General features: G+C 40.4%; 1 protein-coding gene across 5 annotated transcripts; it reads right to left on the minus strand.

Annotated features, from left to right (window-relative positions):
• Positions 1-2,727: 2,727 nt before the first annotated feature.
• On the minus strand, positions 2,728-11,474 carry MTX3 (metaxin 3). 5 transcript variants are annotated; one of them, XM_062512909.1, is made up of 9 exons: positions 11,384-11,474; positions 10,867-10,936; positions 9,316-9,392; positions 7,700-7,792; positions 6,434-6,616; positions 6,210-6,286; positions 5,186-5,343; positions 4,707-4,795; positions 2,728-3,336 (listed from the first exon to the last, which is right to left on the minus strand). In XM_062512909.1, the coding sequence occupies exons 1-9, from the start codon at positions 11,462-11,464 to the stop codon at positions 3,226-3,228; spliced, it is 939 nt and encodes a 312-aa protein (XP_062368893.1). In that variant the 5' UTR covers positions 11,465-11,474; the 3' UTR covers positions 2,728-3,225. The 5 variants fall into 5 exon arrangements, with proteins under 5 accessions (XP_062368893.1, XP_062368894.1, XP_062368896.1 ...); XM_062512910.1 differs by having other exon boundaries at positions 2,728-3,362; XM_062512908.1 differs by lacking the exon at positions 2,728-3,336 and adding an exon at positions 4,218-4,484.
• Between the last annotated feature and the right edge of the window lie 3,748 nt (positions 11,475-15,222).

Here is a 15,222-nt window from a genome sequence, read left to right on the forward strand (position 1 = left end):
TGCTACATTAGCAAAAGTGATGTGACATCATGAATGTATGAGTCTATATAAAAGCCTAATGCAACAGTAGTTTCAGAATGGGGAGGGGGGGAGAGAGGAGAAAGGGGAGACAGGTATTTTTAAAGCAGTCTTGGAAATGTTAAATAGAACATATTTGTGACTATTTATTTGTAACCTTTTTTATCTCGTTTATTCTGGAATATATATATTCCTTCAACCAGGTGACACAGAAAAGCACAAAATAGCCCTAAGGATACCTACATACAGCCTTCATGAGAAAACTGCCGGGGAGCCAAGGCATTAAATTTGCAACCTGTCAAAGTGGTCCACTCCACTTACGACTGGCAGCTGGATAAGTTGCTTTCAAGGTAGTATCTGTTCCCAGCCATGACCCTTCCACGAGAAGGGCAAGGAAGATGAGGCTCATCAGCTGCTGTGGTAGCAGCAAGGCCCTGGAAACGCAGTGCTATATCCCACACTTGCACATAGTACGCATGTGCACCAGAAGCGAACATGTGAACCTGAAGTATTTATAGACTGCAGAGCTGCAGAAGCTACAGCAACCAGTGCTCTGCACAAGGAAGCAGGCTGTAAACAGTGGTTCCAAGGCCACACCACTGCTGCCCAGAAAGAAAGCTGCCCAACTCCTTGTGTTTCAGACCACACACCAGTTCAGACAGCAGATGATAAGCCAATTACTGTGGCAGGTTTTCACCTGCAGCAGGTAGAGTTATGGCAACCAGGGCTTCCCTTGCATACAGCAGACATGGCACATGTCCAGGACTCAATTCTTAGGTACCAGCTCTAAGGAGACAAATCACACCTCAATCTGATCTTTCCCCCTTAGCTGACTTAACTGACTACTTCAGATGCAGAGAGTTACTCAAATTGACCCCACCTTTGGAAAGCATTCATCTCCCAGCTTCAGAACTCGGGAACAAAAAGTATGCCAGTAAACTAACTGGTAAGCCTTGAGTTACCAGGCCAGGGATAGCACTGCCCATATAAAGGAGTCTGGGTTTGAATTCACCTTGGTTAGAAAGTAAAGTAATGAAGTGTATGGCTATGCAACCTCACTGGTTGGCTGGAACGGTATACATGATTGCAGGCAATGTTTTCTGTGATCTTCAGCCTTGTTGTACTCTGCTATCAAATCAATGAAGTTCCTTGAGCATTGGTTTACCAAAATTTCAGACTGGCCCAATCACATGGCCCAAAGCTCACATTTAGTAAGATCAGCAAATGTGTGCCTCCTCATTCCCCTTTTCCCAAAAGATGTGTTGAAAGAAAGGAATGGTACTGAAGAGATGTGATAAAAATTGAAAATCTGATCTCATGGATACACTAAGTTGCTTCAATTTCTTGTCCTAGCAGTCAGATTAGTTTTTGGGTATAGATAAACTTTTCTACAAGAAAAAAAGAAAAGCACCCAAAAAACTCAATGTACATACCACAAAAAAACTCTACCAAAATTCCACTAAAAATCCAGAATTTTAATCTCGGAATAACAACTCTTTTTACGAAGAGATTTTCTGGGTTGTGTGTATGTATTCACAAAAGCAACAAACTAAGGCATATTCTCCATAGCTGTGTTTGTAAAAGAAAAGCTCTGGAAAGCTGTGTGACTTGATCTCACGTAAAACTTGTCAAGGTACAGGCAGCGCGAATTTTAAAGATTTAAATTACTTTTGCATGTTACGGACTGTCCATTTACACAGTTATCATGAATATGAGCTAATCACTGTAACAAATACTCTGGTAAGAGCATGAATCTTAAACAGTATTTTAAAGTGCTCATTAGAAACCAAACATTTCAGTTAAGACATGTTAAAAGGTATTACATTCCTTACATATCAAGTCCAAAGGTAGAATATGTACACAATCTATCATCTTGTCTTTACAAATAAGAAATAATTTATCTGTGTATCTCAAACATGACTAGCAGCCAAAGGGAAGCTGAAAAATTATTTCAATTTGGCCAGGAAAAAAAAAGAACCCCCCGCCCCCCACAACACACACAAGAGTTATCCCACACATACAGCTATCAGAATGGTGTACCCCAAGCACTGCCATTTTGGCCAATCTCCTTCTTTAATTCTCTTTACACCTACTCATGAAGCATCTGCCAGTACTTTGCCAGTAAAAAATTACAGCATCTCTCATTGTAACAGAATTGTTTGGGTCTCTAGAACCAGCAAGGCTTCTGCTAAAGACAAAATATAAACGAACAGAAGAAATATGCCCTGCAATATACCACAGTTTGCAAAGAGAAGATCTCTGAACTACACAGACCATCATATAACAAAAATGTTGACAATTTTTAGTTTTAATTTTTGAATTAACTGTACTGCTTATTAAAAAATAAGACAAAACTAATTAAGAGGCATTTGTGACACATGTAAAAGCTTACATCAGCTTTCTTATAAAGCCCTAACCTAATAGATGTAGTATGTTTGCTAGCCAAGTCTCAACCTGACAGCAACTAATCAAACATCTCCATCCACAACAAGTTCTCTGTGATTTTGACTTAACAGTTTTGCAGCATGTGGTATTACTCTGTGCACAGGTTAAGCCTGTTTCACAAAGGGCTAATACGAGGTACTGTGAAATGTTAGCATTGTGCATCATTTTAATCCCCATAGCGCACATGCTCTTCAATAATCCCCTTCGAAGCACAACGTGACAAATTTTCAAAAATACAAACAACCATAAAACATAAATCCCAAGTTCATTAAAGTACAATAAAAATATTTACTGTCATTTTTTTTCATTTCTCAGCTGCCATGATTGGCAACATTTTGTTTCTCCAGGCTTTGCAACTGGACTTTGTCCTTTTCAGACAGAGTATACCCACTCACATACAGTAACATGATTACAGTAAAATCGAAACCCACAAAATAAAGTAACAGTGAACATTCCGTATGCAGATTTTTAACTTTAGGTAAACTTTTCTGCTGGGCTAAAGGCAAAAATACGCTGTACAAAATCATGTTAACATCTGCAGTAACACGCTTTGTTTAGCTTAGCTTAGTTTCAGCATAGTGTGTGGCCAGACTGATCTATACAATTTCTTAAAAGAACTGGTAGACAGAAGATTGTAAAGCTCTATTTCTTCTCTACTTGTACGCATTAGCAGATTTTTCCCTTTCAAAACATTCATGTGAAAAAAAATTTACTGTGGCACTCAGCTGAATTACAAAACAAGTGTATGGGCAACAAGAGATGTCAAGGTGACAAACGACTCATTGGACTGCTTTCTTCTCCACCTGCAGCAAGCTTGAGCGTTGTGAGTTTCCGAGGGGGATGCTGAGGACTCTTACGAAGATTGTCGTCCATCTGCAGAGAAACAATGAGAGCCGGATCTGGCAACAGCAGAATATAGATTATACGATTAGTCTTATTTGTCAGGGCTGCCATCATTAATACTGGGTTGGTGTATGTTTACTGTCAGGAACAGCAACAACTGGTGCTTTGGTTTCCTTCTACTCCCAAATATATGCTTGTGTTAGAGCTGCTAATCATTTCCTTACATATGGTGCATCAAACCCATGGCATCTGGATGCACTTCTGCTCAAGCTGTTTGGTCAAGAGTACTGAAGGAAGCAACACCAATTCTAAGAGGTCAAATATTTTACAGTAATCAAATGCTGTGGGAAGGCAGATCAAGAGTCAAACTGCTACCATCAATGGATGCTTATGCTGAATATTCAGCACCATGCAAGAAAAAATCTTTTGGAATCAGAAATGTTCTGGAGATGCTGAGTGAATCCGTATTAGTTACACATTGCAAATAAAGTGCTTGTGATAAGACCTTTTCAAAGACAGGATGAAATTCATCTCAGAATATAAACAATTTACATTTTAATAGGAAATCACTCTAATGCCTTGTGTGTAATGTGGGCTGAAAAAATTTAGTTGCTACAGAATAAAAACACAAGGGAGATATGTAGAGGCTAACTAGTCTATTCCATTTCTTAAAGACAGGATCAGATTTTCCTCAATCATGCCTGACAAATGTCTATGTATCCCATCGTTTAAAACTACCACAGCTTTCAATGCCAGAAAAAGCATCAGTACCTAATGCTACAGAAGCTGATCATAGTTAATGATCTATTTCACACATTGATCTTTTTCAGAAAGAAATGCATTCTACCCTTTCAGTTAAGAGTGTTCTACCTGCTTGAAAAGGCTAATTCTTCACAAGTATTTTTCAGGTAAGTTGTATAGCTTTTGATAGGTGCTGAGTGACAGCCTTAGAAACAAAGAATGTAAGAAAAAACAGCTAGATGTAGAACAAGCAGGAGAAGAGTAACTGCCAGTTAGTTACTACAGCATGCAGCTGGGAGCAAGGAAAGCTGGTGATCGGTCTTAATTTGCAGGACCATTTCTGAGTTTTGACCAATACATTTGCCTCCTTCTTTGCTGAATGTATACTTGTGGAAAGATACCACTCCTCTGTTGGTGTGCACACCTGCAAGACAATGCTTTTTTGGTTGTATTAAAAATACTTTTTTAGTGCAAGGCTTCATTAATTCCTCCTTCCAAATGATGCAATATTCTTCCTGCCTCTCTACACAACGTAACTCACTAGAAAAGAAGTAATTAAAATAAAGTCCACTGTACAATTATAATTGCCATGCAAGGATATCTGTGAACAAGTAACCACAACAAAGCAGCAAAATCAAAGATACTGAAGCAAAAGTAACCTTTTCAATCAAGTTGGATTCCTTATTTACAAGCTGTGTGAGTTTCTGCAGATTAGCATCTGCTGTATCCTGTCCAGCTGGAGAATGGCCTGGAGAGTGAAAGTAGAAAGAGGAAGAGTGAAAAGGCATTTAAAGAAGCTTTTAAATTCTTAAAAAATAAACTCACATTGGAGAGAGAGTTCATGCAGTACCTTTATGCAAAGAAGAACATAAAAGCCATTCCATGTGAGAAAATCAGGAGTACTAAGTGTGAGTCATAGATCTTGCCAATGTTTGACAGAATCTAAAACTGAGTATTAACACTTGCTTTTAATTTTGAATCCTTTCAGCCCTACTTCAGAAGTTTTTTTCATTGCCCCACAGAAAGTCTAGCAAAAACTACACAAAATCTAATCTGCCTTGGTTCACAAATAGAATCCTGGAGTACTAATCCCAAAAGGAGTACAGGTAACAAAAAGGAGAAAAGAAACACAACTTACCTGAGACACTTAACCTGAAGTAGCAAGTTAAAATATCATCACAAAATCGACACAGATTGGGAAGCTGTTTCAAATGCTCTTGCAAATGTACCCTTGGGAAGCACACTTTATAAATTGGGGCAAGGAAACCAAATACAAAGGCATCCAAGGTGGTAGGCCTAAAAAGAGTGACACAGGAAAACAGTGAAGTGACTTGAAGTAAGACTTTTAAGACTTCTACAACTTAAGTTTTCAGTGTATGCCAAGTACAATGCAGGACAAAATACAGTCAGCCCTTCTGTCATTCCACCTTTGCCTATCAACCCTGAAAATGCCTTGTACCAACTATCTGATCCTTTCAGCACCTCTTAACTAGAGACATGCTGGCAAACTGAAACCGTAATGTCAGCATTACAACACAGTCATGCTACCCCACACACTGATATGCAAGACACTCTAAAACACCTTTCTGGCACCATAAAAGTCATGATGGGGACCCAGGGACAAGGATCTTCCCTCATGGAGTGATCCAACTTCAACAGCTAAAGAAGAGATCATGCTTTTCAGGACCCGTTGGCTCTACGTTGTTGTCCCTATCTGCTTCTTGCTCTGCATACATACCACAGGAATAGCATTCCTGGACCTATGCCCTCCTGCCATGAGGGCAGTAGTAACACCTCAGCCTACAGCATTTTTTTCCACATACAAAGCAAGGAGGTGACATTCAGTGGCTAGAAAAGTGCTCTCCAGTGCACCTCACATTTTCGTAGAAGCTGTGGGAAGCATTTCCCTCTCTGTGGAAAAAAAGCCAGATAAGAGAGACACCACACTGACTCAGTCTGACGATCTCATTTGTGCCCTGTTTGCTCATTCAGATTTATCTGAAAAGCAGAGTGTGAGACATAAAACTATTGGGAAGAACTTTTAACATTCTGACATGTTAAAAAGAGGGGGGAAAAAAAGGTTCAAGTGTTCACAGAGTGGTGTGGTACCTTTCTTATTAGTAATTTACCAAAATAATAAAAAAAAACCCCATCACACTCACGTATCTCCAAAGAAAAACTGAGATGTTCCCAATCTCTTCGACAGGAGATTTAGGCACTCCTTGGCATCCCTGTATATCTGATGAGACACAAGACTGTCTAAGAGCCCTAGATGTAGCCAGGCTGGTATGCACAGTACCATTCATCATTTGACTATATGCTAGACTGTTTCAGTTCTTGTCTTTGACAGAACCAACTAACAGATTACTTACTGCACAACACATACCTGTGCTTCCACTTCAGTGAGACTATAGAGTGGAGGGCCCCCTTTGGTCAGCAAGATCCTGTTCAGCGCTTCCCTGGACATCTTTCCAGGCAGATACAAACTCAGTGGGAAGGCAATCCTTGAGGCAAACCATGGCTTTGTCACACTGCAGTAATTTTCAGCCTCAATCCAAAAAGTGTGCAGCTGTATCAGCATGAGGAAAAATGTTACTGAAATTTGAATGACATGAGTAGACACCTCATGACACTTGATATGCAAGACCTCTCTCAGAAAAGCAGAAGAACCAGGAATTATTGTATTATAAGGCTATCAGGCTCTGTAGAGGAATATAATAATCCTCTGAGTGCAGCAGTACATGAGTAAGGCATTATTTACCTTCCAAATAAAGAAAAAAACCACCAAAGATATTACAGAGATATATATGCATCTGCACAAAATTACAAAATTACATTTACTATGTATGTACAGATACACATTCACACACACACACTGTATAGAGAAAATATATTACAAACAAAGTTGCAGACATACAGCAACAGGTTTTAACTTTCTGGAATTTTGTTCTGAAATTTGATATAAATCTTAAAATACAAGATAGTATGGAATTATCAATTTGAAACCAGGGTCAACTGAAAAGGCTAGCTTATTAAACCATCTGGTCAGTATATTCTTTCCCGTACAAACTGAAGACAAAGTGATTCAAGTAACTCAGTGTCTGTGGGTCTTACAGTACTAAAGTAATTACACTGAAATAGTAATACTGTAATATACTGTAGTAGACTGTAATACTGAAATGGCCATGTCTTATTTAGAACTAAAAAATTAAGCTAGTGACGGCATTTTAATTTATTAGAAGTTTTAACTCAACAGTTCAAAAGGCTTTCAGTTGTGCATCTCACATCTTAATCAAAGATTTTTCAGGAAATCAAATGAAACAAAAAAGTGTCCACAATAAGATGTTTTTATGATACTGTTTCCCAAATACCAACAGAAAAAAACCCTAAGTGTCCTTTAAAAATGTCTTCCATAAATTATTTTTTATTATTATTATTACTATTACTATTATTACTTTGATACTCCACAAACACATACTTATTTCCTTTTCAAAAGTTGCTAGGCATTATTTCCAAAAAAACAGACCAACAAAACAATCATGTTCCAGCCAGGGCTGCGGCTGAGAGACTGTAATGTCTTTCACACTGGGAACCTCTTACAGCATTCAATTCCAAGTATTCTGACCATTACAAAGTATTTATTAATATTTACCAGAGCAGGAAGCAGTTTCTCTTCAAGTAGTGCAATATATGCCAGTGTATCTGCTCCTTGTTTTGCAGACAAATCATAATCAGCATTGTATTTCTACAAATTAAAAAAGAAATAGCCTTACGCTGAAGTTTCAGAAAGCATTATCAATGGAAAGTTGCTTCAAACTTAACACCTATCAAGGCAGTAAATATATAAACCATTTTTGGAACAGAAAGCATGCACTCACTAGAATTTTCCTTCCTCAGGCCAGCTCTGCCAAATCTTGTTGCATCTCGTTTTTCCACTTTCCCATTCCTAGAGCTTTGGGCCCTCCTATTTCCAAAATAAATTATTTTGTCTCTACTTATTTGTTTCCAAGAAAATGTAAAGCAATACAGAGGCAATTTTTCAATACTCAGGGAGGTAGCAAACCTCTGGTAAGTCTCCATTATTATTTTTCAAGAAGCATCTGACACTTCAGCAGGTATAATCATAAAAAAAACCAAAACATGCATTCCCGTATTTTGCTTTTAATGAACATTCCAGAAGTTAAGAAATTGGATGGTAGCAATGTAAGGGAACAAATATACAGCTAAATTAATGCAGGTACTGACAAGACTTTTAATTTGTCGAATTTACATTATATGGATTGAAAAATGTGTGGGGTGGAGTGACTAGATTTGCTTCATTAATTTATAAACAAAGGGCCAGTGCTGCCACTTGAACATCTGAAAAGCAAACATACAATAGTTATACTTTAATGTAAAGAGGTTTTTTACTCCTTACATTATGGAACCTTTGTTATTCACATGAATACCAAGTTCAAATTCAAGCCAAATCAATCAGAAACTTCAGAATTTCACAACAACTGTCTAAAATTCCATCTCAAATGTAGTTTTTAGATTGTGTTTTTCTCCCCATGAAGATCTGAAGTTTCACTAACATGGCATTCATCAGATAATCTGACCAGACAGGAACTGCATTTCTGCAATGTAAATTAAGAACAGTGGGCTAGAGGAGAATCTTAGGAATAAAAAGATGATGCCATAGTTTACTACATATCTCTATACTTTGTGAAAAGAAGAAACTGTACAGGTTTATTCTTTGTGTACAAAACATTAAGAGTCCTACAAAAGGCAAACAAGAGGCAATAACCTGGTCTGCATCAAGAAGCACCTGCAGATATTTTCATGTTACAAGCTATACAAAAACGACAAAGATTAAGAACTACGCTGTATGTATTATCTATCAGATACAGAGCACTGGGAAATTACCCATTTAAACTGTTAACCTAAACTGTGATATCCTAGGTCTGCAAAGTCAAAATGACAGTAAAAGTGTTATAATTACAAGCAGGGTGACCAGTAAGAAACTGCTCAATTAGGGACTGTTTATTTTCCATTTCAATTAAATTTCTTTCATGCTTATTTTTAAATCTTTTCTATAACTAATTATCAAACTTTTACAGAGCAATTTCTTATCCACCATTTTGCAATTACCATGCATGTAGGAAAAACAGAAAAGCATTGGGTCTAAAATAAACTCCAGGTTTTTGGAAGCCTGTATCAGTGTACAAAGGAGACATGCAAGAGTCTTACTGCACGTCAAAGAAAAGAAACATTTTCAAAGAGACCTACCTGCCTTCTTAAGAAGTTTAGTATTTTTGCTGGCTGAGAAATAACAATGTCTTCTGATACCAGGACTGGCAGATCTCCTAGAGGGCAGAAATAATACAGTCTACAATTTGTATGGATGAGTTCTAACCAGAAAGCAATCAGCCACTGTATGTACTTTCCTTTCCTCAACAGCATGCTCTGATTTTCCTAACATGTAAATGTAAACATAAAATGTTACACAGCATTCGAGTTCCACTGAGGTTACAAATACTCTTAGTCTATTGTGGCCTTTACTAATAATAAACAGAAAAAAAATCAGACTGCAGCTGATGTTTTTTGCTAGGTATCCAATACTTTAAAAACCAGGCTACCTGTCCGGATTTCAAACATTTGTCTTAAGATAAAAATTTCAACTCAGTCCAACTGCTCTCTGAATTAATCTACATCAGAGCCTCTCTCAATTTTTCCTCTGAACATCCTCTCCAAATCCAATTTAACCACCTTATTTCTCTAACCTTGCTGCAAACAATGCCCAAACTACCACTGCATTACCATTAATTACTCAAAGAACTAATTATTTCCCCTCTGCCAGAAGTTGACAGGACAGCCTTTAGTCATAAGATTGCAGGATCAAAGCCTGTAGAGTGCAAAATCTCTGTAACAGGGGCTACCTTACAGTGCATTCACAACAGAACTGCCAGAGTGAGCCCAAGAGGACAGTGCTAAATAATATTTAAATATCAATTATCACCAACACTTAACTAATTAAATTGCTTTCTTAACTGATTTTATGGATTTTCCTTATGAAGATAGCACCACACTTCTAACAAGTCTACCCAGCTACTTCTTGCTATTTTCCCCTAACAGAAAACAAGACATCGAAAAGCAAGAACCAAAGGCTCAACTTCTGCATGAATACAGTACTGCCTGAACTGATAATTTGGTTAAGGGACAGCGACAGAGGATTTCAACACTGCAGTGATTTTACCTCTCTTAAATACACCATGACAATAACTGCTGAGCAAACAAATAAGCAATAAATAGAAGCATCTAAAAAAAAACACCACGTCCTCTCTGACAGCTTACCTTTTCTCACTCAAACCCTCTAATTCAGCACAATACCAAACAACCCAGTTAGAGTAAGCTGTACTTGCAGAGGCTCACATTCCACTTCCAACCCACTGAGTCATGGGTAAAGCAAAAGCTCTTCCATACACATCTAATTACTACCTTTATAAATATGCAAAGTGCAAAAAGCTTATGAATTTGCTTTCACTGTATCATATATATTTCATCAATTTAGTCTGCCTGACTGAAACAGTTATATACTTGGCATTACTGCTCTGTTAACTGTTGCCTCACCTATACACATTTTAATAAACTGTCCTCTGGAGCACTTTATTTATGAGTTCTATTACTTAATTTTCACAAAATCATCACACTTGATCCTGTGAAGTCATTTAATTGGGGCTGACTGCACTCATGAACACAAACACAATGCAAACACAGAATCTGGAACTCACATTTATACCACAGCTGTGATTAGAGTAATAAAGACTGCAAAGATGGTACCTTTCGGAGTTCTCCAGGAGTTATTTATAGTATTCACTATCAGGGGAGCACCAGAAAATTTGGCGTAAGCCTGCAATAAAGATTGGAGGGCAGGGGAGAAAACCTGTCACAGTGTGCAAGAAAGGCGTAAAACAGAGCTTCAGAAGTTGCGCTAAACACCGTCGGGCACTGAGGACCATTGCACGCGTCGCCAGCAGGTGCGCGACGCGTTTCGGTCGGGCTTCACTGCCCTAATGCGGCTCGGGGAATGCAGGGCAGAGGCACCGCAGCCCCCGGGAAGGGCGGCGATGCCGCCGGGAAGGGCTCGGAGCCCCCGGGAAGGCCGGCAGCGTCGTCTGCGTCGCCTGTGGGGAACGAGCCAGGCCCGCGCCGCGGGCCCAACACCCCGCCTCCCACCCCCGGCCTCTCCCGAGGCAAGAAGGAGCCCCGCGGACGTCCGTACGGGCGGCAGGCAAGTCCCGGGGCGCCGCCGCTCCCTCCCTCCCTCTCGGGCCGGGCGGTGGCCGCCGCCCGTTACCATAACGGTGAGAGACTCCGGGTGGAGGGACGGCAACCCCCAGTCTCCTCCCCAGCAGCTCAGCTCCATGGGAGCCGCCATCTTGTCCGCCTCGCCGCGCCGGCCGGCAGCGCAGCGCTGCTCCTCCCGCGTGGCGGCGCCCGAGCGCCCGCGCGGGGCCTCAGGGCGGGAGGGGCGCGGAGGGAGAAGGGCGGGGGCGCCGCCGGAGAGAGCTGGTCGCAGGGCTTGCTGCTGCCGGGACCCCGCGATCGAGGTCACGGAGCTACCGCTGGGTCGAATAAGGCCTGAGAGATTACCGCGACCAGCTTGTGACCGAACACCATGTTAAACAGCCCATGGCACCAAGCGGATTTTCCTTGAACAACTCTGGGGGGGTGACTCCACCACCCCCTGGGCAGCCCATTCCAGTGTCAAATCGCCCTTCCTGTGAGGAAGTTCTTCCAATGTCCAGCCCAAAGCTCCCCTGGCACAAGCTTAAGACTATGTTCTCATACTATCCGCGTCCCTTCCCAAAAGGACAACCCCTTTGGCCGGCTACAGCCTCTTCCCAGGTAGGTGTAGAAAGCGCCTCCTTTCCACTAAGATGAACAAACTCGGCTCTCTCGGCCCCTCCCCAGAGGACTTGTGCTCCAGAACCTTTTGCAGTACTCCTGCCCTTCTCTGGACTTGTTTCAACCCCTCAATATCCTTGAATTGAGAACCATGTCTTCTTCTCCTGTCACTACTTGCCTGGGAGAAGAGGCCAACCCTTACCTGGGAACAAGGTCCTTTCAGGTTGTATCCAGGTGGGGGTCAGCCTCTTGGGAAGGGACAAGGGGGGACATTATCTGTGATCTTGTGGGGGAGTGCTGCAGCCGTAGTCCTCTTGAAATGCTTTTGGTACTGTCTGGCTGAACCCTCACCGTCCAGCCCTGACACTGCATGCAGAGTTGTGACTTTTCAGAGGAGCAAGAAAAAAAAAAATGGTGACTCTCAATCAACTGTGAAGAGCAACCATCAGCAATTTGGCTCTAAAAACAAGGAGCTCTGAGTTTTGACCAGGTTAAAGTGGTAACCCATTCAGTGTGGTTTTAACTGCAGACGTGCATCCTGTTGTCAACTGTTTGTTCCAGAGCTTGTGCAGTGTGCCACAGCACATCTGAATGCTGTCAAGTTTCCATTCTTCCCACAAAAGGAAAAATTAGCACACACTGACTAAAAAAACCCCTGCACTGACCACCCTTATTCAGGTCTTCTATATATAAAGAGGAGAGTAAGGGTAAAGCTTCATTTTTCCTTTCACCTTCCCAGATCCACAATTTTAGATTCATATTAAATTTGTGGAAGAAAGCGTCATGATAAAAATGTATGCCACAGATCTACCAGATCATTCTGCTCCATTTTATGAGGAACATGGGAGAAGAAATACATGTCCACTTTTTTCCTCAGAAAAACATACCACTGGCAATGTTAACAGAAGCAAATTTTTTAAATTGCTGTGTTACATTTCTCCTTCTAAAGACTTATTTAAGATATATATTCTAAGGATATTTTTTAAAGTCTTTTATTCCCTACAGGCACCAGCTAACTCCTCAATCTGTCCAGGTACTTTGCTTTGGTCCTTTCACCATGTGAACTGACATGCACTGAGATGCAAAGCTCTGAAAGGGAATTGTGGATGCTAGCAGCTGTGATCCCAAAGATCTATTTCTATAAGGAGTATTTTACAAAGGGCTCAATACTTACATCAGCCCTGTTTAGTATCTTTGTGGATGACTGCATAAGGGGATTGATTGCAGCCTCAGTCAGTTCACAGGTGACACCAAGCTGTGTGGGTTATTGATGTGCTGGAGGGCAGGAAGGCTCTGCAGAGGGATGTGGACAGGCTGGATCATGGCTGAGGTCAGTGGTGTGAGGTTCAACAAGGCCCAGTGCCGGGTCCTGCCCTTGGGTCACAACAACCCCAGGCAGTGCCACAGGCTCTGCATCCAGGCCAATGGCATCCTGGGCTGGATCAGCAATAGCATGGGCAGCAGGAGCATGGCAGGGATTGTCCCCCTGTACTGGTGAGGCTGCACCTCAAATCCAGTGTCCGGTTTTGGGCTCTTCACTACAAGAAGGTCTTTCTGGTGTTGCAGTGAGTCCAGAGAAGGGCAACAAAACTGGTGAAGGGTCTGGAGTACATGTCCTATGAGGAGTGGCCAAGGGAGCTGGAGGTGTTTAACCTAGAGAAAAGAAGGCTCGGGGACCTTTTCAGTCTACAAGTACCTGAAAGGATGGGTGGGATTCAGTTTTTTCTCCAGAGTAAGAAGTATTAGAACAAGAGAAAATTGCCTCAAGTTGCATTATGGAAGTTTTGTATTAGACATTATGAAAAATTTCTTAATTGAAAGGGTTGTGAAGCACTGGAACAAGCTGCCCAGGGAAGTGGTTTGGAGTCACCATTTCTGGAAATGTTGACACACATTTTAGTGGTGATTATGGTGCTGGGTTGATGGTTAGACTTGATGAACTTAGAGGCCTTATTTTAAGAAAAACCTAGCCATTATATGAGCTTTTCTGTCATATGGCTTTTCTTAAGGCAGGCTGCAAGAAGGCTTAGGAGGTAAATAGGGTAGTAAGCTTTGCATTGCCTTCAGGCCCAGTTTATCTCTGTGCTGCTGTGGAGTCTGAAGCAAAGATAAAAAAACCTTCTACCTTCCCTCCCCCATGTCAGGAAGTTTTTCCTCTTGGTTGCCTACGTGAAATTCCTATCAGTTAAGTAGGTGCATTGAAGATGGATATGACTTGACTTGAAAAAGTAGAACTTCAATTTGTGTTTTGTAAAAGCAAAAATTCTTTTGAAACCTGTTTCTGAAACTTGAAACCCTTGAAACCAGCATTTTTTTTTCATGAAGCAGGATTGAAACCAGGAGTGTTGACATAAATATGAAAGGATATGTTTTAGAGCTGATACTTCACTTGCCTTAAGATTTCTGTATCTTAATTGCCCATGAATTCTGATTTTTAATCATCCATATAATTGGTGAAAACAGTGAGTCTCCTAATATTAGGAATGAAACATGTAAGGTGAATTAAGCAGCAGGATTCTTTTCTATTTCCCTTACCCCATTATTTGGAATTTGAACAAGTTATAGACATTTGTTAAAACAAAACCTGTAATGTTTGCAGCTTCTCTGTATTCCGTATGCTTAAAATCTTATCAAATTACATACGCAGGTCAAACATTGTAGTGAGTGAGGTTTCCTTGCAGATTCTATATAAAAAATTGCAGTCATATGACGTCCACATGACTTACAAAAGTTTATTGGAAACACAATTTATTAATCATATTTTTACTTTTGCTTCTTATTTAACCTCCAGTAGTTTAAGATGGAGTTTGTACTTCAGAGAATACACAGGAATGAAAAGTTGAAAGAAAACTTTTCATATGCTTTGATAAACTCAAATTATTAAATTATTATGTACTCAGTAAAGTGAAAGTATATAATAAATGGCTTCAAATTACTGATGTTCCCCTTAGGTGAAAGCAAAGCCTCACTATCCTTTTTTCTCTCTCTCTTTTTTTTTTTTTTTTTGTCCAGAACTGTAGTGATTTTCCAAGTGTTCGTAGTGTTTTTTCTGTCATGCACTTAAGTATGTTTGCAAAAAAATGCTCTTTGTTGAGTCAAGGCCTTTCCTTTGCAAGCAGTTGAACATCATCAGTGCTGCTCTAGATCCACATATTAGCCTTGCAGCATCTGTGCTGTGTCCCCAGGCTTTAGGCTGGGGACAAATTCTGAACTAACACTTCTTTATAAAGAGCTTATGACACTCAAAGTTCTTTCTATTATTTTCCCATTTTCTTGCCTCCTGCTTAC

This window comes from Cinclus cinclus, chromosome Z, assembly GCF_963662255.1.
Source record: "Cinclus cinclus chromosome Z, bCinCin1.1, whole genome shotgun sequence".
Classification (NCBI taxonomy): Eukaryota; Metazoa; Chordata; class Aves; order Passeriformes; family Cinclidae; genus Cinclus; species Cinclus cinclus.

Bases quoted from the DNA above. Each gene is read 5' to 3' on its own strand.
- MTX3 (XM_062512908.1), bottom strand. From the start codon at position 11,464: ATGGCGGCTCCCATGGAGCTGAGCTGCTGGGGAGGAGACTGGGGGTTG. The intron at 7,793-9,315 runs GTAGGTCTCTTT...TTTAATTTGTAG, and splicing joins TAAACTTCTTAAGAAGGCAG to AAATACAATGCTGATTATGA. The intron at 6,287-6,433 runs GTATGTGTTGTG...GTGTCTCATCAG, and splicing joins TCACTGAAGTGGAAGCACAG to ATATACAGGGATGCCAAGGA.